Genomic DNA, 25,442 nt, shown 5'->3' with positions numbered 1-25,442 from the left:
ATGGACGCGGGTGAGCGCCGGGGCCCCGGGCCGGGCCGGGCCGGGCGTGGCCCGAGCGCAGCGGGCAGGGGCAGGGCCGGGAGTCCCGTGTAGGGGTAGGGAGCCCGATGGGAGAGTGAGGGTCTCACGGCCGGGGGGTGTCATGGCCGGAGTGGGTGTCGGGTTGGTGGGGGGTGAAGTCCTGGCTCTCGCTGCTGTCCTGGGCTGGGCGGCTGTGCCCTGGCCAGTCGCGCTCTGATGCGGAGGGTCCCACGGGGGAGGGGAGCTGTGCTGTGCTCTCCCCCTGCGTGGGGGGCTCCCCGTCCCTCCCCTCTTTGCGCGCACGGTTCCTGGCGCTCCCGGCCCCCTCCACGTGCGACTGCCCAGGGCATGCCCTCAAATCCTGCCGTGGGTGGGCTCGGGGGAACAAAAGCCGATCGCGATGCATCTGAACAGGGACGTGGTGTGGAGTCATCCTGGGTAAGATCCTGAGCTGCGGCGTTAACTCTGCCCGTCTCGGGAGGGGCTGCTGGAGTTGGTGCAGGCCCAGTCACCAGTAGGTGGAGAGGTTGCCGTCGGTGGCAAAGGGAAGGAGAGGCATGGGCCTGGTGGGCTGTCAGTTCAGGTCCATGCAGGTGGGGAAATTGTACCAAGCTCTGCCCAAAGGCTGGAGAGAAGGTGCCTGTGTGAAGACCCATGGTCTCCCCCTACCCCATGCATGTACTTCCTTGGAAAGGACATGCGTCTTCTCTTGAAAAGTGGTGAGGAAAACCTGTGCTTGGGGAGGGAGGAAGGAAGGAAGGAAGAGAAGAGAGATTACAGCATTTTTGCACCCTGAGTCCTCAGGGGATGCTGGTGACACAATCCCAGGCTCACTGCAGACTTGATGCTCACCTCTCTCCTTAAGCCAACAAAGTGCGTTGCATTGAAACAGCCCAAGGTTTCTGCTCCCAGGCTGCCCAGGACACTTTAGAACAGGCTGAGGCATTCATGGAGTGAGTGGTTGCTGGCCTGCTCCTCTCTGGGATGTTTCAGTATTTGGCATTGACTTGTTCATCATCCATGACTTGACCAGCAAGAAGTTATTTTCTAGTTTTACAGGACACTGTCCTTTCTCCTGTAGCTCAGTGTGTCTGGCTGGGTGCATGCTGCATGGTGGAGTATCCTGGCTTTAATAGGCTCTAGGAAAGTTTTTCCTCTAGTTGTCTTCGTAACGGGCTTAATGGGAAAATGCTACTTTGCTGCTTCAGGGCATTTGTTTGGCCCTTGCAGTCTATCCTTTTGCTTATTTCCATTAAATCTGTTGTGTGTTTTGACAAATGTTAGGCTGGTTTTATGCTGCTGAGGTGCTGGCTGGACTATTTTAGATGTGGATGTGAACAGTGGTTGCATGAGCTTTCTCCATGCTGCCCTGGTAGTGAGGCACAGCCCTGATGTGAAGTGTTACTTCCAAGCAAGAGCTGGTGGCTCTGCTGTTTGATCATGACCAGCTGCTGACCAGATGCAAAGTAGTGACCCAGAACTGAGTGACTCACCATCCTGCACTGATTAGCATTCTTCTGAATACTTGGCATATCTTATTTTCCGTTTTAGACCCATAACTCCTAGGTCCAAGGACTGCTGCTTTTATTTTCCCCTCCAGAGCGGGTATCATTCTCAAAGTTGTGCAACTGTTGCTATCAAACTGGACTCCCTGACTGGCATGTTATTGCACATCACAGCACAATGCTTGCTGCATTCAGGCGGACAAGAATAATGTCTGGGAAGTGAATAGCAGACCGAGGGTACTAGTGGTTGAGCATTTGCCTTATTTGTTACAAGATTTATTTATGTGGTAGATAGTGGAAGCTCTGGCAGCTGAACCTTCCTTATCCCAAACAAGATTAGGTCTCCTACAGCTTTCTTGTCTTGCAATGTCTGAAAATTTAAGGACCCTGTTGGCCTTATCTTTCAGCAGCTTTGTGAGCCAGTTAGTCTTGGGGAGGAAGCCTTTAGTTTTACCTGGGATCTGATCTGGCCTGGGAGTGAACAGAGCTATCCTCTGGCACATTCTTTTTCCTGATTAATCTGAGTTCCTAGCTGTTCCTTTGAGCTCTTTAGATGGTCAGGGACTGCCTGTTTCTATGCCCCAAAAAAGACCAGGGTTCAGTTTTATTCACTGCTTTTGCAGAATAACAAGCGTTCCCCCTCTCTTTAAAATGAAGAGGTTCCAAGCTTTTTGACTGGTTATTTTTGACTGAGCATTTTTCAGTTACTACCTCATTGGTATCACGTGTTTAATTTCTCTCTCTTTTTGCATATTTACTGTCCAGCAGCCTGCCCTTGCAGGTCTCTGTAGTTGTCTTCTTCTCCTCCCCCCCCCTCTGAGATTGTTGCTTGATTTAGTCATGCCTTCCCTCCTGTTCAGTGTTTTTTGTTGGCCAATGGCATGAGTAGTTTGAAATGAACCTGAGTGGGAGAAGTGCTTTTAAATGGTTTCAGCAACAGTCTGAAAACTGCTACAGTACAGCTATAAGATAGTTCTAATGACCAGGAACAGTGTCCACCCCTGCTTTGATCTGTCTCTAACTTCTGGATGCACGTAGACAGGAGCATGAGGGGAAGTACTGCAGCATGCTGTTCTGCTTTCTAAAGGTAAAGTTAAAGGTGGCTGATAAGACTCCAGCTGACAGGTGTAAGAGGGGAAGTTCTTACATTTAGCGCAGTGGTGGCTGTTTGATATAAGCAAGGCAGGAAATCCCTGGACCTGGTTCCTGTGCTGTGATTAACTGCCTCTTTGTGTGCATGTGTGATAAATATGCACTGACACACAGATAAAACTATGAACGACCATATGTAACTGTAAGACCAACAGTTGAAGAAAATAGAAAACAAGAGTTAAGCTTTTACACACAACTTTATCTCTGTTCCTGTGTGCTTTAAAATCATCTTTTATTAATTGCATGCTATTTTCCAACTAATGCTCTTATGCAACCTTGAATGCGTATGTCAGGCCACCAAGTATTGCTCTGTGAATGCCAACTAACCTGACAGTGGAGGTCCCCTCTGTATGTAATGCTCACTGACTGTAGCAAAGGCTTGTTCATGGAGCACTGCACAAGCCTGTAGGATGTATCTTGTATTATGTAAGAAATACTATGTTATTACTTAATTAGACAAACTCTTGAATCGGGCAGGAGGGAGGAGCTACAAGTGGCATGCTCAGTCCAGTGCTAGCATTTTATCACTGGAGAGGGCTTTAACATTCTCAGTCTAGCTTTATTTTAAGGTGTGGCCTGGATCTGTTTGGAAGAGCAAAGCAGTTCCTTTACCTGGGATTATTTGGCAAGAGACTGCTCTGTAGAGCTGTGGTGTGCTGTACAAAAGTGTGAGTTCCCTAAAGCAAGGTTCAGACTAGCCCTCTCAATGCAGCTGGCTCTGCAAGACCAGGGAGTCCTGCCCTCTTTGGTGTATATTTTGTAGGATCAAAGACTGCTTTTTATTAATGACATTTGCAGCATCAGGATGCAAGCTGCTATGGCCCCCCTGCGTTACCTGTGGAAGATTAGGGTGTTATGGCTTGTGGTTGTGTTAGGGTTGACTGTAGTTTTGCTGATAGGTTATACAATAGATTTGTATAGGATGGTTTGGATTGGGAGGACCCTGCCTTAGGCAGGGTGTTAAACTAGATGACCAGCCCAACTTCCCTATGACTAAGACTTTGTACTGGGCATGTTCAGTCCTTGTAACTGCATATTAGGGAAGCCCTGTGTGTTTAGTGCTGACTGAAGGTAGGCTGCTTTTTCATTGTTTTTCTATGAGTGTGTTGCACAGTGCAGCTTACTTATCCTTCTCAAAAATTGTTGTTACATACAGATATTTCAGATTTATAGGACAAAACATTGCCTTCAGGGAAGCCTCGTAACTCTGCCAAAACGTAGCTGAGAAACCGCAGGCCCTTATGTTTCTGCGTGCTGAATTTCTGCTTTTTATTTCCAGCTGTTTTGACTCTAGGGCTTTCAAGGAAACAATTGCCAGCATCACTTTTATGATGGGGCCAGCACATGTGTGCACTCACCCTCAAAAATAGCTGATCTGCTTTGCTCATGCTGCCAAAACCTTCCCGGTTGGACATACATGGGGTTTGGAGAATTTCAGTACATGGGTGGAAACCCCAGAGTTACGACCAGTTGAGAATGGCACCTAAGTGTGGTCCTGTTCCACTCTGAAAAACTTAGTGTGGCTTGTCCTGTAACATGCTGTCCTCCTGGCTCTAAGACTGTCATAAAAAGCAGTGAGGATGAGGAACAGGATGACCTCTCACCTCATGTATTATGAGGCTTGAGCAGGATGGAATAGGATTGCACTGAGGAGCCTAAGTCCACTTAGGCATTGAATGGGTGAAGTGGGATCTGGCCCAGCATATTTAAATGTTGTATGCTATGGAGTTTCTGAGCACATAACATGGGTGTGCAGAATATGGCCCATGGGCAGGATCCGGCCTGTCGACTGATTGGGTCCAGCTTGTAGAGGGCACTTGCCAATCAATTGGATCTGGCCTGTGGCACTCCACCTGGGGCCAAGGCCCACCCTGGGTAGCCAGTGCTGCACTTCTGCCCATGCCCAATTGCCCTGGCCCTGGCCTCAGCCCTGGTCCTGGCCGGTGTGCACAGCTTCCCGCAGGGCTGTTCGCAATACAGCTGCAGCCACTTGGGGGCTGGTCAGCTCCTCTCACCTCCAGCAGCAGCTTCTCCTTCTGCTCCTGTCCTTGCTGTGTCGCTCTGCGCAGGGAGGAAGCTTCAGCTGGGCAGCTCCTGCCCCGTTGCACAAGACTCTGGCTCCAGCTCCCAGCTGCCTTCCACCCACTCTGCCTGCCTGGCACAACGATCAGGCACCTGCAGGCAGCTGAGTGGCAGGCAGGTCCCTGCCCACACAACCCATCCCTGTCACAGGGCATACGGGCAGTGGATCGTGGCTCTGTCCCAGGCCCCAGCCCTGTGTTGTCACCGCCCTGCAACCCCATGCCATGATCCCAGCCTTGCCTACCTGTTCCACTTCCAAACGCTGCTTGCCTGCCTATGGCCTCTCCCAAATAGGGGGTTTTGGTGAGTTGTTGTGGAGGGGTGGGTGCTGACCCAGCTTGTGACAACTCATCAGAACTTCTTATGTGGACCCCGGGCCCAAATAATTGCCCACCCCTAACCTAGCATGTCAAGCAGACAGCTAGGGATTCCAGCAAGCCAGCTTAGCCTCTTCCTATAGCAGCTGTCATTGGATTGGAAAGAGACCAGCAGCTCTTTCTAGTAGACCTACTCCTTAGGCTGCCTCTTCCCAAGCACATAGGTTGTGAGGCATGGTACCCTGTGAAATGAGAAGTTGCAGAGCATATGAAATTTGAACTGAATGGATCATCTATTGATTGAGCAGTCAAGTAGGCACTGGTGGGGAGGTGGGAGCCGGGGAGCTGTGGCTGGCCAGTTGCAGGTTGTTTGCAGAACATCAGTAGGCAAAACTGAACTTACCTGTCTCAAAACCAGTGTACATTCAGTTCATGCCATGTTTGAGATCCTGGGAGCAGGGGAAAGTGTATTTCAGCTGTGTTGAATGGAGGACGTGGGTGGGAGCAGGATGTGGAGAGTCATGTATGGTACAGGTGTGGACCCCTTCTTTAAGCCAGACTTATTTGAACCTAGTTCAGATAATTTTCATCATTAGGGGTTCAATCTTTGACAAGTTTGGAAAGCTGGAATTAAGCTGTTTTTTGGTCATTGGGAGCACTAGAGCAGGTGTGAAAAGTTTCTCTGAGATTTTTCAGCTGAGGCCATCTATCTCATTTGATTGCACCAGATTTTCTAAAACTGAATAAGGAATCCACCTTTAGGTTAAGAGTAAAGTTGCAAAACTTCATCCAAAAGGATGACCTTTTTGATGGCTTAGGGAGCAGTAGAAGGGCTATGCAGAATAGAAAAATGGGGAATCTGCCAAAAATAGCATCTCTGGCCAAACCAGCACTTCAGATACCTATATTTTCCTGGTTACAGAATTATCGATTGGCTGTAGTAAGAAGCAGGATGTGAAAGAAACTGAACTGAATTAATTTGCATAAGTGTCATCTGTGTATCCACGGCGGTTGTTGGAGACCTGGTTGGTACCTAGTACTGGCTCATATTCTTGTCCCTACTGCTAAATTGTATCAAAGAGCTAAAAATATGTTACTTCCCTAATATTTTGCCATCTGAATAATTATACTTCTTACGGTAAAGTCGTACGGTAGCAAGTGAGCAAGGAAGCATGGTCTACTTGATCCCGAACGAGGCGAGTTGTCTGAAATAATCTCCCAAATGTGTGGGCCACAGAATGGATGAGCCTTGGCAAAGGGGTCTGCTTGCTTTTCCCTAGATCCAGCCAAGGTCACGGCTAGGGGCTGCTGCTGCTTTGACCACAGCAGCTGAGTTGCCTTGGTGTGGATGTGGCTCAGTTGGCAGGAAGAGACTTTTTTTGCCACCAGAATCATGTTGGCTTCTCCAGAGAACTGAAGCTCTGCTAGCAAAGTTGCTGTCTACTGGCTGAGCTGCATCAATGTGCCCACAGGTCTGTATTGGTTATGGAGTGCATGTAGCTCTGCTAGAAGCACGATGTGTAGTGTAATGTAGGTGGGCAGTCTTCATTCAGAATTGGTCCGAGAACCTGTCTTCCATTAGTGACAGACAGGACCCCTTTACTCAGTTCATTTGAACTCCATGCTGCTTGCTGCTAAAATTTGGCAATCAGGCCGCAAATTCCAGAGTAACGTGTTGAGGGGGTAGAAGATAAATAGTCCCTGCAGGATGTCATTGCCAAGAGCATCTCGTCTTTCTGAGCATCATAGGGATTCATGCTGGAAGGAGTGAGGGAGGGTGGACTTCATGACTCTCTTCAGTGCTGTGGCTGGCACCGTGAGCTATGGGGTGAAGAATGTATGGACTGTCCATGCTTTTCAGTTGTTAACACTTCACAAGGCAAAATTAAGTGGTGATAAACATCAATCTATAGGAGTAAAGAACAGCTGTTTTCACTTGAGTCTACTTGTGAGATTAGAACGGCAAATACTGAGGTCTCTGTGGTATAGAAGGGTTGCTACTGACTTGTACCAGGCAGGCAAGGTTAGTGGCATAAACAGTGACAGTGAGGATTGGAGCAGGCAGTGTGTGGTGCCAGTCATGTCAAACACGGTACTTGTTATTTATTGAATATTGTTTTAGCTAGATTAGCCCTGGAGGAGATCTCTCCTGTCCAGCAGAATTGAGCGAAGCCATTTCAGTGTGATAAGTAAGATGTGGTTGGAACTGAATCTCCTGGCATACTTTGTAAGGATGTTGGGGCTCAGCTCATGGGTTCCCTGGGGAGCCCCTGTTTCCACTAAAACATCAGGGCTGCTGTACAAACAACAGGGTTGCCTCTGCCTGGCGTTTCAGATTTGCTTTCTCACTTGTGCCTGAAGGGCTGGGGCTCTGATGCATCCTGCTGTAGGATCCTTCTGTAGTGGAGCAATCAGTGCTGGAGAGTTGCATAAGAAAAGACAAGTATTTAAGTGGGGGTCAAGATCATGTTTTAGAGGAAGCTAGTAGAATGGAGAGCATGCAAGCTTGCAGCCTTTGAATTGGATGCCTCAGCATAGCTCCCTCTGTTTCACATGCCTTGTGGTGTGCTGGAGGTGAAGGACATCGTCTCACTATTTCCCAAGCTGTGGGCTTTATTTTCAAGTAAAGACCACTACTTGAAGGGACAGTTTGCAGAACCCCACTTGGTATCTATGTTAGATTTAATCCTCCCTGCACCACTGAAAGACAACCCTGTTCTCTGGAAAGAAAGGACTTGCCCAGAGTTGTTGTCAGTACCGTTCCAGAGTTGTTACTATTGAAACTTTGGCTTTGGTCTACCTCTGACTCTTCAGATATGTCTGCGGTGTCTCTGGTGAGTCCTGGGTAGGATGTTTCCAGGCACATTGTCCCTCCTGCTCTTTTTTGCATGTGCCTAGCCTGGACATGCAGTGGTGAAGATGCTCCAGAGTTGTCCCCATCAGCTGTTCTAAAACATACCAGAGCCTGAGGTGCAGAAGGTGGCCCCCAAATTGTCTTTGTTACTTTTGTATCTTGGTTTGGTGTGTGCAAGCCAGGGGGAGAAGGAATGTCGGGAGTATCCCCCAGGTATGTGATGTAGACATACCCTTAGAGAACGGTATGAGACTGGCATTAAGAGGCCTTTTTTTGCCATGTCTGTCTACTGGTGGGCTCCTTGCACCTTTCTCTGAAGCAGCCAGTTCTGGCCACTCTCAGAGGCTCGCAGCACTGTGTTTTGATTCCCTGTCAACACGCCAGCATCCCGTTGCATGTTGACTGCCCTATTGCAGTAGGATCCATCAAGCCCCTGCCAGACCCGCAGCAGATGTTCACACGTGTGTGCTGGTGTCACTGACCCTCTGAAGTGATCCAGCCTGTGCTATGATTTCTGACACAACTTGAAAGTGAAACAGTCCACCCAACCAGAAGGAATGTATGATTTTCTGTGTGTTTTCTGTTTCTCACCAGCCACTCTCACCTATGATACTCTCAGGTTCGAGTATGAAGACTTCCCTGACACCAAAGAGCCTGTCTGGATACTGGGGAGAAAGTACAGCGTATTTCCAGGTACTTCACTTGCATGCTGCTCACTTACTGGGTGCTGCAAGGAGGCCTGTACTAACTGCTGACATAGGGCTCTGAGCTCTGAGGTGATCCCAGCTTTTTAAAGTAGCAGACAGCTTCTGCTGCATGTCTGCTTGTTCATGGTACCCCCAGCTCCTTTGGTTCTTCGCTGTAGAGTCCTGCCTGGTTACCTCCAGCCCTTCCTCTTGTGGTTCTGGAGAAAACTGGGGGCCTTTCAGAAGTATGTGCCAGGACTTTAAAAGCACGGGAAAGATCTGTTGGTGGAAAAGAGGAGAGAATGAGGTAGTCAAAATGACTTTCTCCACACAAGGCCCAATGTTTATTTCCCCAACCCAGTGTTTTCTTTCCTACCCCAATCGTCTGCCATCTGCAGACCAGACCTTTGACTGGTCCAACCCTAACAGAATCATCCTGTTCTGACAAGTCAGGCTCTGAATGAGCATCAGTGTCGTCACAGCTAGTACATCTAAGTCAAAGCAGCTGGGCATGTGGGATTTCAGCAAGTGCAGTGCCTTTCTCAGAAATGTTATGTACATGCTTTCATTTTTTCAAAATCCTTCAGAGAAAGAAGAGATCCTGTTGGATGTGACGTCTCGGCTCTGGTTCACGTACAGAAAGAACTTTCCTGCCATTGGTAAGTAGCATGGGCTCAGTTAAGAAAACAAATCTGTGCTGTAAAGGAGGCTGTTTTGCCTCTTGGGCTCTTATCCTGTGGAAGCCTTCCATAGACTTCAGTAAATTTTGAATCGGGAAAGGCAATCAGGACTCGTAGTAGAGAGGAGCTCTTTTTTTTTTTTTTTTAGACCAACAAGATTCCTTTAATTGCAAGCTTTTGGGCACAAACACCCTTCATCAGCTATTGGACAAAGGATTGTAAAAGTTCTTCTGGGTAGAAATGAAAGTTCATGTTTCATAGGATTTCACAGAGGAGTCAATAGATGGAAAACTCCTCTGGGCAGTCAGTTCACAATCCTTTCTCCAGTGCCTGATGAGAAGGGTGTTTGTGCTCGAAAGCTTGCAATTAAAGGAATATTTTTTGGCAAAAATCTTCTGGTGTACAAAAGGGTCTTTTTTTTTTGACAATAGCTGATTCTGTGCATCTGGATTGGGGGAGGTTACATTGGGACTGGGAACATGGAAGTGAATTTGAGCCTTCTGTCCAGACTCCCTAGGTGACCTTAGGCAACTCACTTATCTTCTCTCAACCTCAGTTCCCCATTTGTAGACTGAGGGTGCAGGAGTATTGACGATGAAGTTGGTGATCTCACAGTACAACAGAGAGGTGCTGCAAAAGCTGGGAAATTGGGTACTGCCAAATAACCCCAGCTTTCTTTTTGAGGGATTTCCTTTGAGATTTTCCTCCTGCTGTCGGTTGTCCTGTAATTTTCTTGTCACTTCCATTTCTCCAATCTAGAGTAAATGTTGGACTCCCTGAGATTTTCAGCTACAATATGGATTCTGAAAAAGTTTTCTGCTATTGCACAGTATGACATGCCTCTTTGTCTGGGGGAAGGGAGGAGTGATTGGGAAAGCAATCAGGAAAGAAGGATGGAGTCCTTTAAAATCTTTGTCCATTTGATACTGTAAAGGCCTAATGTCATGGTCATATCCTGTTGATCAAAGAGTATGACAGGGGGCTACCTTAATAATCTAGTACAAATTTGCCAGACTAATGTTCTAAATATAAGGCAGGTTTCTAGGGGGCACTAGGGAATATCTGAAACTAGCTTACCTCTGCTATGCAGAATGACATTGGATCCCTTTCTGTGTGGAAACAATGTTTAAAATGTTCTATTTCTGTTCCAAATCTTCCTGCATAATATTTTTAAAAATGTTTAACTGTACTTGTTTTTCCCTTCCTCTGGGATCACAAACAGCCCGTGATGAACAAGGAGACCCAAAATCTATGCACCAAGAAGGCTGTATAAAGTTGCTGGACTCATAGTTATTATACTGGGCCAACAAGCTACACTTATTTGGAATCTACAGTATAATCTCATATTCTAAAAGCTCTAGAAGAATTAGGAAGTATTAAAAACAAAAGGGGACTCAAAAGATGAGATCACGTCCTACATGCGCTTAAGCATTTTTTAACAGTTTGAATCAATCTAAATGGCCAGGACAAGACCAGGTTGGTCTTCTGATCTTCCTCTTCGTGGAAGAAGCTTTCAGTGTTTCTCTAAAGTGGTAATCCACATTTCAACCCATAAAGCAGGTAGCGGGGATTAACTTTTGCAAGTGATCTAAGAGAAACTATTTAAAATCCTTCCAGTAATTTGATCAATTTTTTTCTCTTTAAAATTTATCAATCCCTCCAGACATGGTATTGGATTATTTTCAGTCACAGATCAAAATACACAAGAATGAAATTATAGGAGACAATATATTTTTGTATTTGATGCATCTTAAATTTGTTTTTCTGGGATATGATGCAACTGTAGATGCAATAGGTTTGAAAAAGCATGAAAAACATCTAGAGCCTCTCCAATTGTTGTCAGTCCTACATAACTTAAAGTAAAATAGTATTTATTAATGATCTTTATTGGACTGAAACCAAATCAAACAGACAAAAGCTGGAAATGTAATAAGGACATTTCGGAGTACATTAACCATGGAGTTATCTTCTATTATTGGACAATGCACAACAGTGGGAGAACTATAGAAATGGGGTAGGGAGAGAAATCCCAAGGTTAGTTCTCATAGCTACACTTCCTCAGGATGACTGTGAGATGGTAGAAAGAGACAATTCTCTCTGATCTCTCTCTTGTTTGCATTAGAAGGGGGCAGACCATGCATAAATGGAGAAGTTCTTTGTGCACTTATAATCATAGCTTCTTGACACATTTGGAACTTTTGCCTGGATGCAAAGGTGTAGAATTGTTGTCTGCCACTTCTTTAGAGCAAGCTAATGGGATTTGAAGCACCCCTGGATACTTAATGTAGACCTAGCTTGACACATTTTAAAATCATGTTAGCTGTTGTCTGCATTCTGCTAATAGACATCTGCAGCCAGAGTGTAACTCCACTACAGCAGCTGTGCTGGCAAGGCACAAATTGCATCTTAGGCCACAGCTCCTAGCAGAAAGCACAGGTGCATTTCACATTTCTTCTAGCATCTTTCCCTTGGTGGCAGAAGCCTGTGGTCCCTCACAGAGTAGGTATTGCTCTATCAGCAGGAAGAAGGGGCTCTGGCACCCTGGGGGACCTGTGTTTAGATGTTCTCTTGGTTTTGCCAGCAGAACCTGAGTTCTGCCAGCAGGACTATGTAGTGTGAACCAGGCCTGAGCTGCCTGTATGTTGACATGAGAGACGACTCTCTTTTTGTGAAAGTGCCTGGCTCTTATTTTCCCTGGTGGGATGGGCTAGGTTTATCTTGGGTGTCTCTGTTCTTCAGCAACACCACCTACGAGAGGTAGATCACTGGCCTCATCTACATTGCAGTGTTCTGTGAGACAGCATCAACTATCAAAGCTCCTCTGTAACAGCAGATCCTCTACCCCCTTCCCCTCTCCCACCAGTCATGGCACCTCTCATAGGAGAAATGAGGCTTCTGCCAGCCTCAGTGGCTGGCAGAAGACAGGTGTAGTCTGTCTTGCCCCTGTTGCAGTTGAAGCCCCTTCAGCAGCTATTGCTTTCACAGGATGCACTTCCCACTTTGACACAGCTGTTGCAGTGGTGTCATGTGGAGCTGGTAGAAGCACATAGATGTGTGCATCCTCTGGTAGGCTGTGGGGTAGCTGCTGGCTGCTGCCAGAACTTCTACTGGTAAAAGCAAGGAAGCGTAGAGACACTGTTGTCCATGCACTATCCCCCAACCTGACTGAACCTGCTGCCTCTGCTGACACAGAGCTCTAATTTCCTCTCTCCCTCTGTTGCCATTAGAGTGTACTGTGACTAAATGGCTGGCCCAACCCTTAAATAATCCTTTGTTCATTCCTTTCTTCTTGGCTGCAGGTGGAACAGGTCCTACATCAGATACCGGTTGGGGCTGCATGTTGAGGTGCGGTCAGATGATCTTTGCTCAGGCCTTGGTCTGCAGGCATTTAGGCAGAGGTAAACCAATGAGCCACCAAGAGAGATGTCCAGAGCCATGTAATTCTGAATGATAGGACACTTATTAGGACACAAACTGATATTGCTATGGGCTCCATGCAATTTTTTAACCTGGACCCTTTCCACAAAAGGGCAAGATGGTGGAGCAGCCCTATTGGAGACATTCCCACTTATTCTTGCTAGCTATTCCTTGTCAAAATCTACATGAAGAAATCCCTTTTAAGTGGGGGTTGGGGGTGAGAATGTGTTCACAACTGGCAAGGGCTGTGCTAAGAAGCAAAAATGCCTTTACATTCCTCTATGCCAAAATCACTGCTTGTTTTCCCTTTGTAACTGTTGGGCTGGGGAATAGGACACCCTAGCATCTGGATTTTCTGCCACAGCAGCCTCTCAAAGGGACTGCTCAATGTCAAGACGTTTTGTTTGCTGAACTTGTTTAAGTTATGGCAAGGCCTCATCCCTGTCTCTAAGATGATGAACAGAACCCCATTCCTTGTTTGGTGGGCCCCTTGAAAGGCTTAGCTGAGAGAGCCCCAAGCCTCTCTTGGGTGAAGTGGTAATCCCTTTTCATCGATTTAAATGATAGGGTCCTGTTCTAATTTCAGCGTTAACTTTCTGTCAAGATGCCTCAGGCATCCTCACGAATTGTTCTTTCCCTACATATGTCTGTTTTAGAAGCGACTTCTCTTGCCAGTTGCATCCCTGTAATAATTTGGCTGCTGTTGATTGCCTTTTGATTGGCAGGCCATACATCCATGGTTCTGGCAGCCTGCTTTTCCCATGCCAAGTGTCCCATATCAATGCTCACCTGAGCACCAGAAGTTCCAGGGCCAGTCTCCAGTTATGAGATGGGTGTGTGTACGAGACAATTACTGTCTAGTATTCTTTCTCCCTGGGTGCCATCCCTCTGTCCCTGTTAAATTCTCTCCTCTCTTGGAAATTCTGCAGACCCCTGGTAATAAGACCCCTGGCTGCCTGGTCTCTTGGAAGTCTTATTAGCAGTGACACCTGGAGGAGATAATAACTAGAGATTACCAGCTCTTTCAAGTTAACAAGTTACTTTTTTTCCCCGTGTCTCTTAGACTGGAGGTGGATAAAAGGAAAGAAGCAGACCGATAACTATTTCAATGTACTTAATGCCTTCATTGACAAAAAAGACAGCTACTACTCCATCCATCAGATAGGTAAGAAGATATTAATAAGCACATGGGAGTGTCTTGTCTTGGGTTTCCATAAATGTGACAGAGCAATAACTGGTTTTTCAGGTCTATTTTAGTAGTGCAGTAATAATAATAATACCTTGCTAATGACTGCAGTCAGCTTGTAAGTATTTGTGTCACCCAGTGTGAATGACATTGTCTAAAAACTACTGAAGAGTTGTAAGGGATTTTAGGAAGTACAGCAGAAGCATGAAAACAGTGTCTATCCAATGCAACTTTTCTTCCTAATTTAAGCATTGTCTCCCTTGTTCTTTCTGTCTCTCGCTTCACGTAGCCTGGCGTGAAAATTCTTGTGCAAGAGAGTGTGGTGACACAGTTCTGTCTGCAGCAGCTAAGTAGGATCTTGCTGATCAGATGATTGGTAGAGAAACAGGCAGGTCCAGCACACATGCTCCACAAAGATCCTGTTTTTGGAGGAAAAGCAAAGGGCAGAAATACAGCAGGCTTGACTGGGAGGTGATGAGCACCTATTTCCAGTTACTGAGAAGAGTGACTACTTGGCACCTCTAGAAATAGGGAACTGTGCTGTATAAACAGGATTGCTTTTAAATAGCATTTCCTGTGAGGCCTCTGTAGCTCTTGGCCTCTTCCCTTTTGTCCCCTTACTGACTCCTGAGGATTTGGCTGTATCCTCCCATCTCTGTCCCAACAGAGGATGTCTGAGACTTCTTTTGGAGGCCTATCAGTATGACTTTGGTTGACTAGAGGGGGGACCACTGAGTCGCACAAGGTATTCTATTCTTCACACCCCAGGATGACCTCAAAGTGTTTCCAAGTTATAACTGTTCCTAGTAAATGCATCTAATGATGCTGGATCCTGACGACAGGAGGAAGGTGTGAAATCACTCACTGACTTGGTTTTGTTTCCCTGCTGCAGCCCAGATGGGAGTTGGAGAAGGCAAATCAATCGGTCAGTGGTATGGACCAAATACAGTCGCACAAGTGCTCAAGTAAGTGCTGAATTTGTCCCTTCTGAGCAAAGCTAGTGTGGTTTTATAAACTGAAACAAATAAATTGGCCTGCTCCCACCCTGCCAGTATCTGAGTGTTGTGTGTGATACAAAGGCAGTTGGGTTCAATATTGCCTCCATTCAGACCAGCCATTTTCCTACTCCCTATGAAATCAACCCCACTGGGCAGCAATCTGAGAAAGGTGCAGACATTCTTGCAGACACCCATCTTCTCTCAGTATGGCAGACAAAACAGAGAAGTGTGCTTCAGTTACAGATCCATGTCCAGGACTGCTGGGCTTGTTGCTGGAATCCTTGGGTGAAATTCTGTAGCCAGTTACACCAGGGTCCAATTAAATGATTGTAATGGTCCTTTTTGGGCTCCATGTCTCTACTTGTATGTGAGGGCTGCCTCCCTTGCCCTTGACAGCAGTAGCATTATGTAAGAATCGTGGACAGACCAGCCATTTAACTGGGCAAGTGATTAATGCAGGGGCAAAATTGCAACAACAATCTTTTGGAAGTTACTTTTTGCTGGGGTCTCGCAGCGATGCCTATTGGGAAGGGGGGAGCTGTGCAATGGTACACGGATGCCTGTGGGAACAAAATGTGGTAAAACATCCCATTCATTCAGTCACTAGGGTGGGATAAAGACATACCCCCTCAGCACTGTGCATGTAGTGAGTTCTTTTGTGAGGGGCAAACCCAGTGTGATCTGTGAATGCCAGTGTTTCCCAATTCACCATCTTATTCTATAAGAATCTTAGAAATCTCTTCCTTGCCTTTGCTTAATGCCTTTTTAATTAGTCCTCTAGTTTCTTCTTTCTTTCTCTCGCTCTCTCTCCCCCATAGAAAACTTGCCACTTTTGATACATGGAGCTCATTGGCAGTGCACATAGCCATGGACAACACTGTCGTGATGGAAGAAATTAGTAAGTACCACATAGATATAGAGTCAGAGCTGTCTGTGTTGTGGGCACAAGAAGCATGAAAAAAAAACTGGGAAAAACGTTGCAGTGCAAAACAGCTAAGTTCACTATAACCTTCCTCTGTACAAAGCCCTGGCCAAAGGGCATTAGAAACAGAATAGGAATTGCAGCCTTTACAAGCAAGAAGCAAAGCCAGATAAGTAGTTTCGTGTGTCAAACTTGGTACTGTGAACTCTGTCAAAAGGATTTTAGTTCTGGAGGGAAGCATAGTGCCAGCAAACCCTTGTTGATGGCCACCTTGAGTGGAAATGCCTACTTTGGCTCTTGTAATTGAGAGCTGAAGCACTCATCCTGTTCAACAGAGCAAGGAAGCAAGAACAAATGTACTAAGGAAGAATATTTAAAATTGAGGAAGGAAAGAGGGAAGACAGTACCAGCTAATTAAAGAGCTCTGTCAAAGGGAAAGGAGTAACCGTTCACTTCTTGCGTGGCAGAGGAACTGGATGGTTGTAACCCACAGAACTCTTCAGCTTCAGGTCATTGGTTCAGATCATGAGCTAGTCAGCAATTGAAACCAAGCAACATGTGAAGGTACTATTAGCTCTAATGTATGGGTGGCTTTATAGTTCAAAAAAACCTTCCTCCATCAGTGTCAACAGAGACCCCAAGGATTGGAGGCCTTGACTTCACCTAAGCACTGAAGCATTAAACTTCAAGCACAAAGTCCCACTGATGGCACATACCTTGCTAAACTAGTGCCTAGATGGACCCAGAGAATGAGTTAACTTTTCCCCTATGGAGATGATGTCTTGTAGTCAGAGCTGAGGCATGCCGTTGCTGTGCTTTGCGCTCACCGCAGCTTATGCTGGCTTTGTTGTGGAAATTTCTTTGTGGGGCCAATGTTTATCTAAATCATGACATCCCCTAAACATTAAGAACACTTTACTGATGTTAATCCTTAAATACTATCGCCGGTCGTGTCAGTTTGAAAATGGCTTCATCTGTGTTGCTAATATTTGCATAGGCAAAGTATCAAATACCACAGGCCTGTAGAAACTGGTGTGCCATTACCAGACTAGACTGATGGACTGGTTGACTTAGTCACAGCTTTGATTTTGATTTTTGATATATAGAGAACATCAAAACTCTTTCAGACAACAGAACATTCAGAAGTCAAATAGTGTTTTCTGCAAGTTTAGAAATGTAGCGGTTAACATTGTACTGTACAGCCATTCATTCCCAAGTGAATAGGAAATGCCTTTTGTTAGAATGGTGAAACATTCATCCATTATCCTTTATGAATTAGTTCATTGTGTCAAAAAGGCCAGGGGAGCAGTGCTGGAAAGAGCTCATAAGAAACCAGGAGAAGGGGAACTGGCGAATGAATACTGACAGATGCAGTGCCAGCAAAGTTATTTTTGTCAGAATAATGGAACATGCCCTGGGTAAATCACTTAAATCCAAGCACTTTGTAGGAAGCCTCAAGGTATGGCCACACTGCAGTATGTAGACATCCCCTAGCTAGCTTTAAGCTAGTTAGCCCAAATACCTGTAGCAATCTAGCTCTTTTGCATGGCGTCCAGTGCAGATGAATTTATACTGCTTTTCAAGTGGGCTTTGCAGCCTTCTCTGTGCTGTAGCTGTAGAGGCATGGACAGCAACCAGTTACCTGGCTTAAAGGCAGCTAGCTGGGGTACATCTTGTAGTCCTAGCAGTGGACAATACTCACCAACTAAAGGAGGTTGGGATATAGAGCATACCTGTAGAAGATGAAAGATACCAGAGTTTCAGAAGTATAATGGGGTAAAAGCATGAACCAATTACCCAGATCTATGTTGATGCTGTCTCTGGTAGTGATTTGTAATGCATCAGGTCAGGAAACAGCTGCAATATCAATGTCATGACTTTCAAAGGAAAAGCAGATTGCAGGGAAGTCTTATGACTTCCATGCCTCTGTAGTAGAAGTATTAGCTAGTTTGCTTTCTTGGGTATTGAATCAGTCCCAGAACCTTTTGCAAGGATGATGAAATATTAGAGTTCATTAAAATGGTGATGGTAAAGGAAGAAAGCAAATGGACTTGGATATGGGAGGCCTTGGGAGGGAAGCTTCTGAAAATAGCCCAAACAAAGTCATTCTGCAGAGTCAGGGATTGTGTGATATGTGAGATTCCAGATGCTTTTGATCTGAGCAGTGCACTGCTGGCCAGTCTCCTGGTAGTGCCATTTCCTGGGGCGCTGCTCCTGAGCAGAGGCCCTGTTGAACTTGATGGTATCTGAAAGCATAAGCTATGCTGTAGGTCAGAGGTTGGCAATCTATGGCTCATGGACAGGATTTGGTCTGTGAACAGTTTGGGGGTGGGGATTGGCAGCACACAGCAGTAGCTGCAGAGTGGTTCTCCTGCCTCCTGCATGCTGTTTTACCTTGGCAGTTTTCTGTGTCCTGCTCCACCTCTTGCCTGTGTGGTCCCTGCTGATGTTTCAGCCCTACTCACTCTTTACCATTACCCCTAAATTTGCCCTTCAGCATAGCTGTTGGCCACAGAAATCTGCAGCACTTGCTGGTAATGGTAAGCAGAGACTATGGAGGTTTGGAGGGGAAGGGTGGTGTGAGAGAGTGGAGAGTGCTGGGGTGGCAGCAGGAGACCAGTGGCCTGGTCACAAGGTGACTGCCTCATGCCCTTGGTGGCAGATAAGTGTGGCTCTGAGTGTGATCCAGGAGGAGATTGCAGGCACCTCTTTTTGTTTTGTTTTGCATTTGTTAATCTGCATCACTTTAGAGAATTGCAGCATTTTAATTTTAATGAGCATTGGAACTGGCAAGCAAATGAGCTAGGCCTAGAGAAATGGTTTAGTTGGAGCAGGTGCCAGGGGCTCCTAGGTCTGGATTTCAGTTCAGTCTCTGGGTTGCTGCCAGCTACCTGATTAAGTGCTTTGGAAAATGCTCAGAGCCTACTTCAGAGGCATGCTCTGAGGATCCATGTCTGTACAGATTATGCTAAGCATGACCTTTATAATTGGGATGTCTTGCTTTTTAATCAAATGGCCAAAGACTTGAGGTTTTGAAGTAGCTTCTGAACTATCCCAGTTGCCCAGCATGCTCTGGGCCGATCATTTCCCATGCCTTACCTTACTAGGTGGATTCCAGCACTCCTGCCTTCCCCACAAGCGTAGAGAGTGGGGGAGGAGGGTGACTCATGGAGTGCAGTGCTGGGGGTTGCTGGGGAGCTGTTTGGTGGACTTGGAAAACCAATTATGAAGTATTGCAGCTTGCAGTTGCTGAAATGGTCTGTAATCACACCCTGGACTGCTGCTCAGGAGGTTATGGAGGTGTTTGGCAGAGCTGATGCAGGTGACTCTTTAAGGCATGTGCATTAACTTGGAGGTTCCTGAACTCCAAAAAAAAAAAAAGATATCATACTCACTCCCAAAAAAGATATCTGATTCACCCAAAGAACCTTGTCTGCCTATGTCCTTAGACCAAAACAGCTACAACCTACACCCCTGAACTTCTGAGCATTCCAGCTTCAGGTACCCCTGGGAATTCCCCCTTGGACTCCTTGCCAGAAATCCTGCCCTTAGAGAGCCTTGTAAGAGTCCTGCTGTTCAGAGCTGTTTGTTTGCATCCTACTACAGAGCAAGCACAATTATAGATGATCTCCTGTGTTCGGCTCCATTGTCCTGACTAGAGTCAGTTCTGGTTTTATACTGCTTTCTGCCTAAGTTCTCCCTGCAATTTCAGCTGGATGAGAGATTTTCTTTTGTCTCTCCTTGTAATCATGCTGCTCAATTTTCCAAGCACATGACAGTTATTTGGGTGCTGCCTTTCTACTGTAGAAATGGTTGCATTTTAATGGTTCCCAAAGTGATACCATGAGTGCTGAGTGGTTTGGCATAAAAGGTTTGATTTTAAACTTACTCTAAATATCCTATATGTGAACCTGAACTTTAGCAGGGAGACCTGGAGAGACTACATAACAGTCAAAGTAGTAGCTCCCACTAAACCAACCTATGTGCTGCTTTTCTTTAAAGTCTCCTGTAGTTTGGAGAAATGTAAATGGCAGCTTCACTTGAGCTCTGTGAAAGAACAACTCACAATCTGGAAGCTGTCTGAAGCCTTTCCTGAAACCCTCTGTTTGCATGTTCCCTCTCTATAGGACGGTTATGTAAGTCCAACTGGATGTGTGCTGGAGCTTCAGCATTCCCTACCCTAGACTCTGACCTGCTTTATAATGGGTACCCAGAGGAAGCAGAGGTCACAGATAGACTATGGAAACCACTGGTGCTGCTGATACCTCTTCGGCTTGGGCTCACGGATATCAATGAAGCTTATATTGAAACACTAAAGGTAGGAGACCTAGGGATGAGCTTTTTGGAGCTGTGTATTGTAGAAGTGAGCTGGGAACTTGGCATTTTGCTGCCTGAAGTTCTTCTACCAATCTTGGATAAGTCAGGTCTGAAATTAGTTGAGGGGTAAATTTTTTCAAAGGAAGGGTAGGCATGTAGGCACTTAGGTTTCACTGACAGTCGGTATGATGTAAGCTCCAATGTAACTAAACTGCTTTTGAAAATGGAGTTTAAGCAGTGCCAGTGTTACTCTTGATTTAATCTCAGTCCTTACCTGACTCCATAGCACAGGATTACCACAGAATCCAGCCCACTGGTTGTTCCGTGCTTGGAGGCAGCCTGAACCTCAAATGTAGAGCCTCAAGCCCATATTTGTCTAGGATATCACATGTATGGGTTAGGATTTAAATAAGCAGTACTTTGCAAGCCCTGCCTGGTGTCTTACAATCTCAGGAGTTTGTAGAGCTCCAGATCTGAGGGGCATAGAGCTAATGAGATGTTGCCCACTGACTTGCAGTAACAGTGCTGGCGCTTTCCTAGATGTCTGGACAAGGGAACTCCTGGATTCAGGTCTGGTGTCTTGTTCTCAGTGCACTCTGTCAGGATGTTGCAGCTCTGACACAAAATAATCTCAGCCCATTTTCCAGGAACATTCAGACAAGGATCCTCTTGTCAGCACTGCTGTCCAATGACACAAGCTTGAGGGGGAATATCCTGGCCATGAGAGTTTTGCCACTGATTTCTGTGGAGCCAGAATTTTGCCTCAAGCTGCTGCTGGCATTTGTAGCCATAGTACAAATGGCACTAGGCAGTATCCAAAGTACTTCCTCCTTCCTACCACCGTTTCCATTCCTGGGATGCTTGGTTCCAGATACTGCCTCTGAGGTTTCCCTGAGACACTTCTTCTCTTGGGGCAGGCCCCAAGCTGAAGCCACCTTTCCTCCTGGGAGTCCCTCTCTTCCATAACCAGCTGCTTTTGCTGTTGGAGTTGCTTACTGAACAGCCTCCCAGCACACATCACTGTGGCCTTTCCATTAGACTCCTGGGTTGTTGGCCACCCATATTTTGTCTTGCTTTCCAGCACTGCTTCATGATGTCCCAATCCCTGGGGGTGATCGGAGGGAAGCCTAACAGTGCTCACTACTTCATTGGCTATGTAGGTGAGTGAGTAACCCTCCTGGGTGCTGGGTGGTATCAGCTAGGTGTTCATCTGCCTCACTTGGGCTGCAGCTTTCATACCTCCCCTAATGAACAAGTTGAGTGTTTTCCTTTTCCTTTAAAACAGCTTGATGTGCTGTGTGATTAGGTTTCCTTGTGAATAAGGGTCTCCATACCCTAAAATACCATTTCTCCTGGAATACACCCTATGCAAAAGTGAATTCCAGCACAAAGCAGGCCTGCGTGGTAACCTCTTTTTAGATCCATTGCTGAGATCCCTTCCTGCGGTTGTGTGTTCCCTTGGGGACCCCCTGCTTCCCCATCTGTATGAACTCAGTTCACCCTCTCTCATCGACCCTATGAATGCCAGGCTTTTCAAGATCATGAGCTGATTCTGCTGGTGGGCATTAATCACCTGCTTGCTCTTCAGAAGAAAGCTACAGGCTGTGATCATTCATGTTTGTCTCCCTGTCTGTTTGTTTGTCCAGAGGAGGAGCTAATTTATCTGGACCCCCACACTACCCAGCCTGCTGTGGAGCCCAGTGACAGTGGCTGTATCCCTGACGAGAGCTTCCATTGCCAGCACCCTCCCTGCCGAATGAGCATCGCTGAACTCGACCCCTCCATTGCAGTGGTGTGTTCTGTTGCTTATTTCCATGCCAGATGTTGAGAGCTTGACTTCTGGGGCAGGTGGGACCATCAGTTTCCCAGGCATCCCTTCCCTTCAGGCTGGTTCCTCTCCCTGTTAGATTGCTGATGTAGATGCTGGTTGCCTGGCATGTTGTGTTCTGTGGCAAGAAGTCTTGAATTTGGCCTAAAGATTTAGTCAGAAAGGTTATGTAGGCAGCTTCTCTGGGAATACAGTTGAGTACAGAGGGACACCCTGATGTGGCTACTTCTCCAAAGCAATTAACTGCTAAGTGTCCATCATGATGTATTATTTCCATTGGTCAAACCACAGGTGCTGAGAAGGTAGCCTGTAGGCTGTGATGTAACCACTATTGGCTATTGCTCCCGAGACAAAAGTGAACACTGTCTCTGCATGGATTACTACAGTGTTCACTCCAGGGCCTGGCATAGCACAGTGAGCACAGAGAGAGGAGCTGTCCCCTCTCACAACCTAAATGCAAGTGGGAGAGGCTTTCTAATGGCAATCTGTAGTTCAGAGAGCAAAAGTACCCAGGATGCTAGGGTCAAGTCACTGACACACTCTCCTTTTAAACAGATTTTTTTTTTTTTTTTTTGAGAGTATGGGGAGGTTCTGCCATCTCTGACATGCAGTCTGGGCTTGACTCTTGCCTTGCGGTGGAGCAGCTGGCTTGAACACTGTTGTGACTGTGTTGTTCAGTCAAGTTCCCTTGTCCTGTTTTCAGTTACATCTATAATGAGTGACCTTTGTTTTCAGCTGGACTGGCTCTGCTTCTGTAACACTTGCATTATCCCAGCCAAGGCAGGATAGACCAAGAGTTAGTACTCCCAGGATACATGAAGGGCTGGTTTTGATTACATCTCTGAAAACTGGTCAGTTTGGCTATAGGCAGCCTGAACTGTAATAAAAGCAAAGTTGCTAGAACTACAAAAGCATTCTTGCCCCTTTGGTGTCTTGCTTCATCAATATGTTTATTTGTGTAACTGATGCTGAACAAGTACATTTTAAGCATTAAGGCATGATGCTTTGGGGTGGACTCGGTCAACCTTTTTGTCATGTTACAAGCTAGCAAAGACAGTATAACATTCTCTTTTTCAGGGCTTTTTCTGCAACACAGAGGAAGACTTTAATGACTGGTGCCAGCAAATCAAAAAGGTTTGTGCTTGGTTATATCATTGATAAAAGACCATAAGATTGTTTTCAAATCCCAGTGCATGTATCTGGCCCATTCTCTGCAGCTGGAGAATAGAGAACTACTTAATTGATCTTTGCACCAAAAAACCCTCAATCCTAAATGCCAGATGCCTGAGAGGATTTCTCTTGCCTTGAAGCCCAGCAGACTGGTGCTGTCAGGCCAGGGTAGGAAATTAGCTCGACTGTGATGCCTCCCCTTGCAGATTATTAAAGCATGTTACTAATAGTCTTGCAGTGTTTGACAGCGGTGGTATGCCTGCTCTTACAGATGGCCTGGAAGTGACATCAAGTAAATTTGTGCAGGATCTAACATGATTGTCAGCCTAAGATGACAAAAATACTTCCTTACGCATACACCTGGCCTTCTTGCTATCCCATTGCTTTCAATGCAGTTATCTATCTTATTGTGTGACTGATGTGGCTGTGCTGGGGCAGAACTCAGCAACCACCTAACAATGGAATAACAGGGAAGGAAGTAAAGTGCATCAGAATTTGAAACTGTAATGAGGGTTTGGGCAAGTGAAATCAAGGCCAGGACCTCCAGGCTAGGGAGGCTGGTAGCCCTGAGATTTCTAGAAAACACAAGGAAACAGAATGGATTTCATGTCTCCAAGAGCTTGTTTCCACAAGCAGCCCAGTGGCCCCAAACAGCTTGCTAGAGGACTGGTTCAGTTCAACTGTAGTTGAACAGCTAAATTTGTTTATTTAGCTTGAAGAGAAAACATAAATATGAACCCCTGGTAATGCTGAATGTGTTTTCCCTCCCATTTCCCAATGCAATCCTGTTGTCTGCTCAAGGATTGTAAGCCACTGGTTCCCTCATTTGTTGTCTTTGGGGTTCCTCAGATTGGTGGCTTGTCGTCTCCCAACCTGAAATCTAACACTTGCACAGTTGTGACTTCCATTTCTCTCCCTGAGAACAAGTCCTTTGCTGAACTACTTTGTCAGTGCCTCTTGCTGCCCCAGGGAGAAGGGCCAAAGGGCTTCTGTCACCTCTGGTCCTCACTGCAGTGGTATGTGATGGGACCAGCAGGTACTCTCTAGTGGGGAGCACTTGCACTTAAGAGGAGGCAGGAATTTAAAGTTGTAGATAAGATCTCACCAGCTGTTTTCTTTTGCTGTCAGATGCTTCCCCTTTCTCCTAGATCCATAGTGAAAAGACAGGTGCCACCTTTGAATATGAGCATGTTTGTATTAACAGTGTGTGCTCTCTGAACTTTTGTTCCACAGCTGTCTCTGATCAGGGGAGCCCTACCTATGTTTGAACTGGTGGAACGTCAGCCTTCACACTTCTCCAACCCTGATGTTCTCAATCTCACACCAGGTGAGGCCCAGCTAGCTATTCATCTGGGTACGAAGCCCCCAGGGTGGGCTGCATCCTTTTAGTCTATGAAAGCTTGTGGAGTTCTGACAATCTTAGGTTCTCTCTGCCCCTCTTCAGCCTAGAATTTGTCTGAGATCACCAAGTTAGGAGTTCCAGTAGATGCTGGAAGTGATTTAGGATGAAATTAGACTAGTCTTAGTTTCCATTGTTATCCATTCTTACATGGGCCAGCTAACCACTCTCTGCCCTCTTGGTGCAATGAGGGACAACTGCCAAGCAGTTTTTCTGCTCCCAGTGCCCATTTGTTGTGTTAATCATGTGCATGAACATGGCAGGGGTTAAAGAGCCGTTAACAGCTTCTGCCAAGGGGAGTGAGTATGGTGGACAAACCTCCTTTCTTGCCAGTCGGGCTGGGTCCCAGTAAATGTGCCCTGCACTCTCATCTGTCCCTCTGCTAATAGCTGTTCTCTCTTTATCACAGCTTTATCTCACACTCTAGCCCTTGTCCTTCTCTCAGTCCTCTCCTACTATTTCTCTTTCCCATCTGGTTCCTCTCTCTACTGTTGTAATGGTCTGGTTATTTTCTAATTCTCTACCCCTCACTTGTTCTGGCTGATCCTTGCCATCCTATGGTTCAGTTTTCTGCTCACTAAAACAAACTGCATGTCACTAATTAAGTCTCACTTCTGTCCTCATCTTCCTTTACTGTTGGTTTCTCCCCCCTCCCCCCCCATCACATCAGTGGAATGAGCTTCCCTCTGAAGCATCTCATCTAGATTAATGCTTTTGGCCTGTGTTGAACTCCTGACATCAAATGTAAAAATATTCCAAAGCAGTAACTGTTGGGCTTTGTCACCCGCTGCCTCAAGGAACTGGAGTGTAGCAAAATCATGACTCTGTGCCCATCCAGTTCTTATGTGACTTGCCTTGTCCATCCCTGCCTTGCAGTCAGCTACTGTCATTTAGTATGTCTCCAGTTC

At 46.2% G+C, this 25,442-nt stretch overlaps 1 protein-coding gene and 1 long non-coding RNA gene across 3 annotated transcripts in view; one reads left to right on the top strand and one right to left on the bottom strand.

Annotated features, from left to right (window-relative positions):
- Positions 1–25,442, top strand: part of ATG4B (autophagy related 4B cysteine peptidase) — a 28,337-nt gene that overhangs the window by 103 nt on the left and 2,792 nt on the right. The window contains exons 1-12 of one of the 2 annotated variants that reach the window (XM_019513280.1): positions 1–10; positions 8,526–8,624; positions 9,205–9,276; positions 12,597–12,695; positions 13,778–13,879; positions 14,793–14,865; positions 15,717–15,796; positions 19,948–20,138; positions 21,219–21,297; positions 21,784–21,929; positions 23,043–23,099; positions 24,369–24,462. The exon at positions 1–10 is cut by the window's left edge and continues 103 nt beyond it. In XM_019513280.1, coding sequence (XP_019368825.1) covers positions 1–10; positions 8,526–8,624; positions 9,205–9,276; positions 12,597–12,695; positions 13,778–13,879; positions 14,793–14,865; positions 15,717–15,796; positions 19,948–20,138; positions 21,219–21,297; positions 21,784–21,929; positions 23,043–23,099; positions 24,369–24,462 — 1,102 coding nt within the window. Of the gene's footprint in view, positions 11–8,525; positions 8,625–9,204; positions 9,277–12,596; positions 12,696–13,777; positions 13,880–14,792; positions 14,866–15,716; positions 15,797–19,947; positions 20,139–21,218; positions 21,298–21,783; positions 21,986–23,042; positions 23,100–24,368; positions 24,463–25,442 lie in introns of those variants that run through there. The other variant, XM_019513286.1, reaches the window with a different exon arrangement.
- LOC109294818 lies at positions 1,459–25,438 on the bottom strand. Its single transcript, XR_002096630.1, has 3 exons — positions 25,358–25,438; positions 19,278–19,286; positions 1,459–1,469 (listed from the first exon to the last, which is right to left on the bottom strand). It is a non-coding gene; the product is annotated as an uncharacterized LOC109294818 (long non-coding RNA).

Source organism: Gavialis gangeticus, unplaced genomic scaffold, assembly GCF_001723915.1.
Source record: "Gavialis gangeticus isolate Ggan-Ray unplaced genomic scaffold, GavGan_comp1, whole genome shotgun sequence".
In the NCBI taxonomy this organism is placed as follows: Eukaryota; Metazoa; Chordata; order Crocodylia; family Gavialidae; genus Gavialis; species Gavialis gangeticus.
The sequence above is the reverse complement of the archived record's forward strand: the minus strand, read 5'-3'. Positions and strand labels throughout refer to the sequence as shown.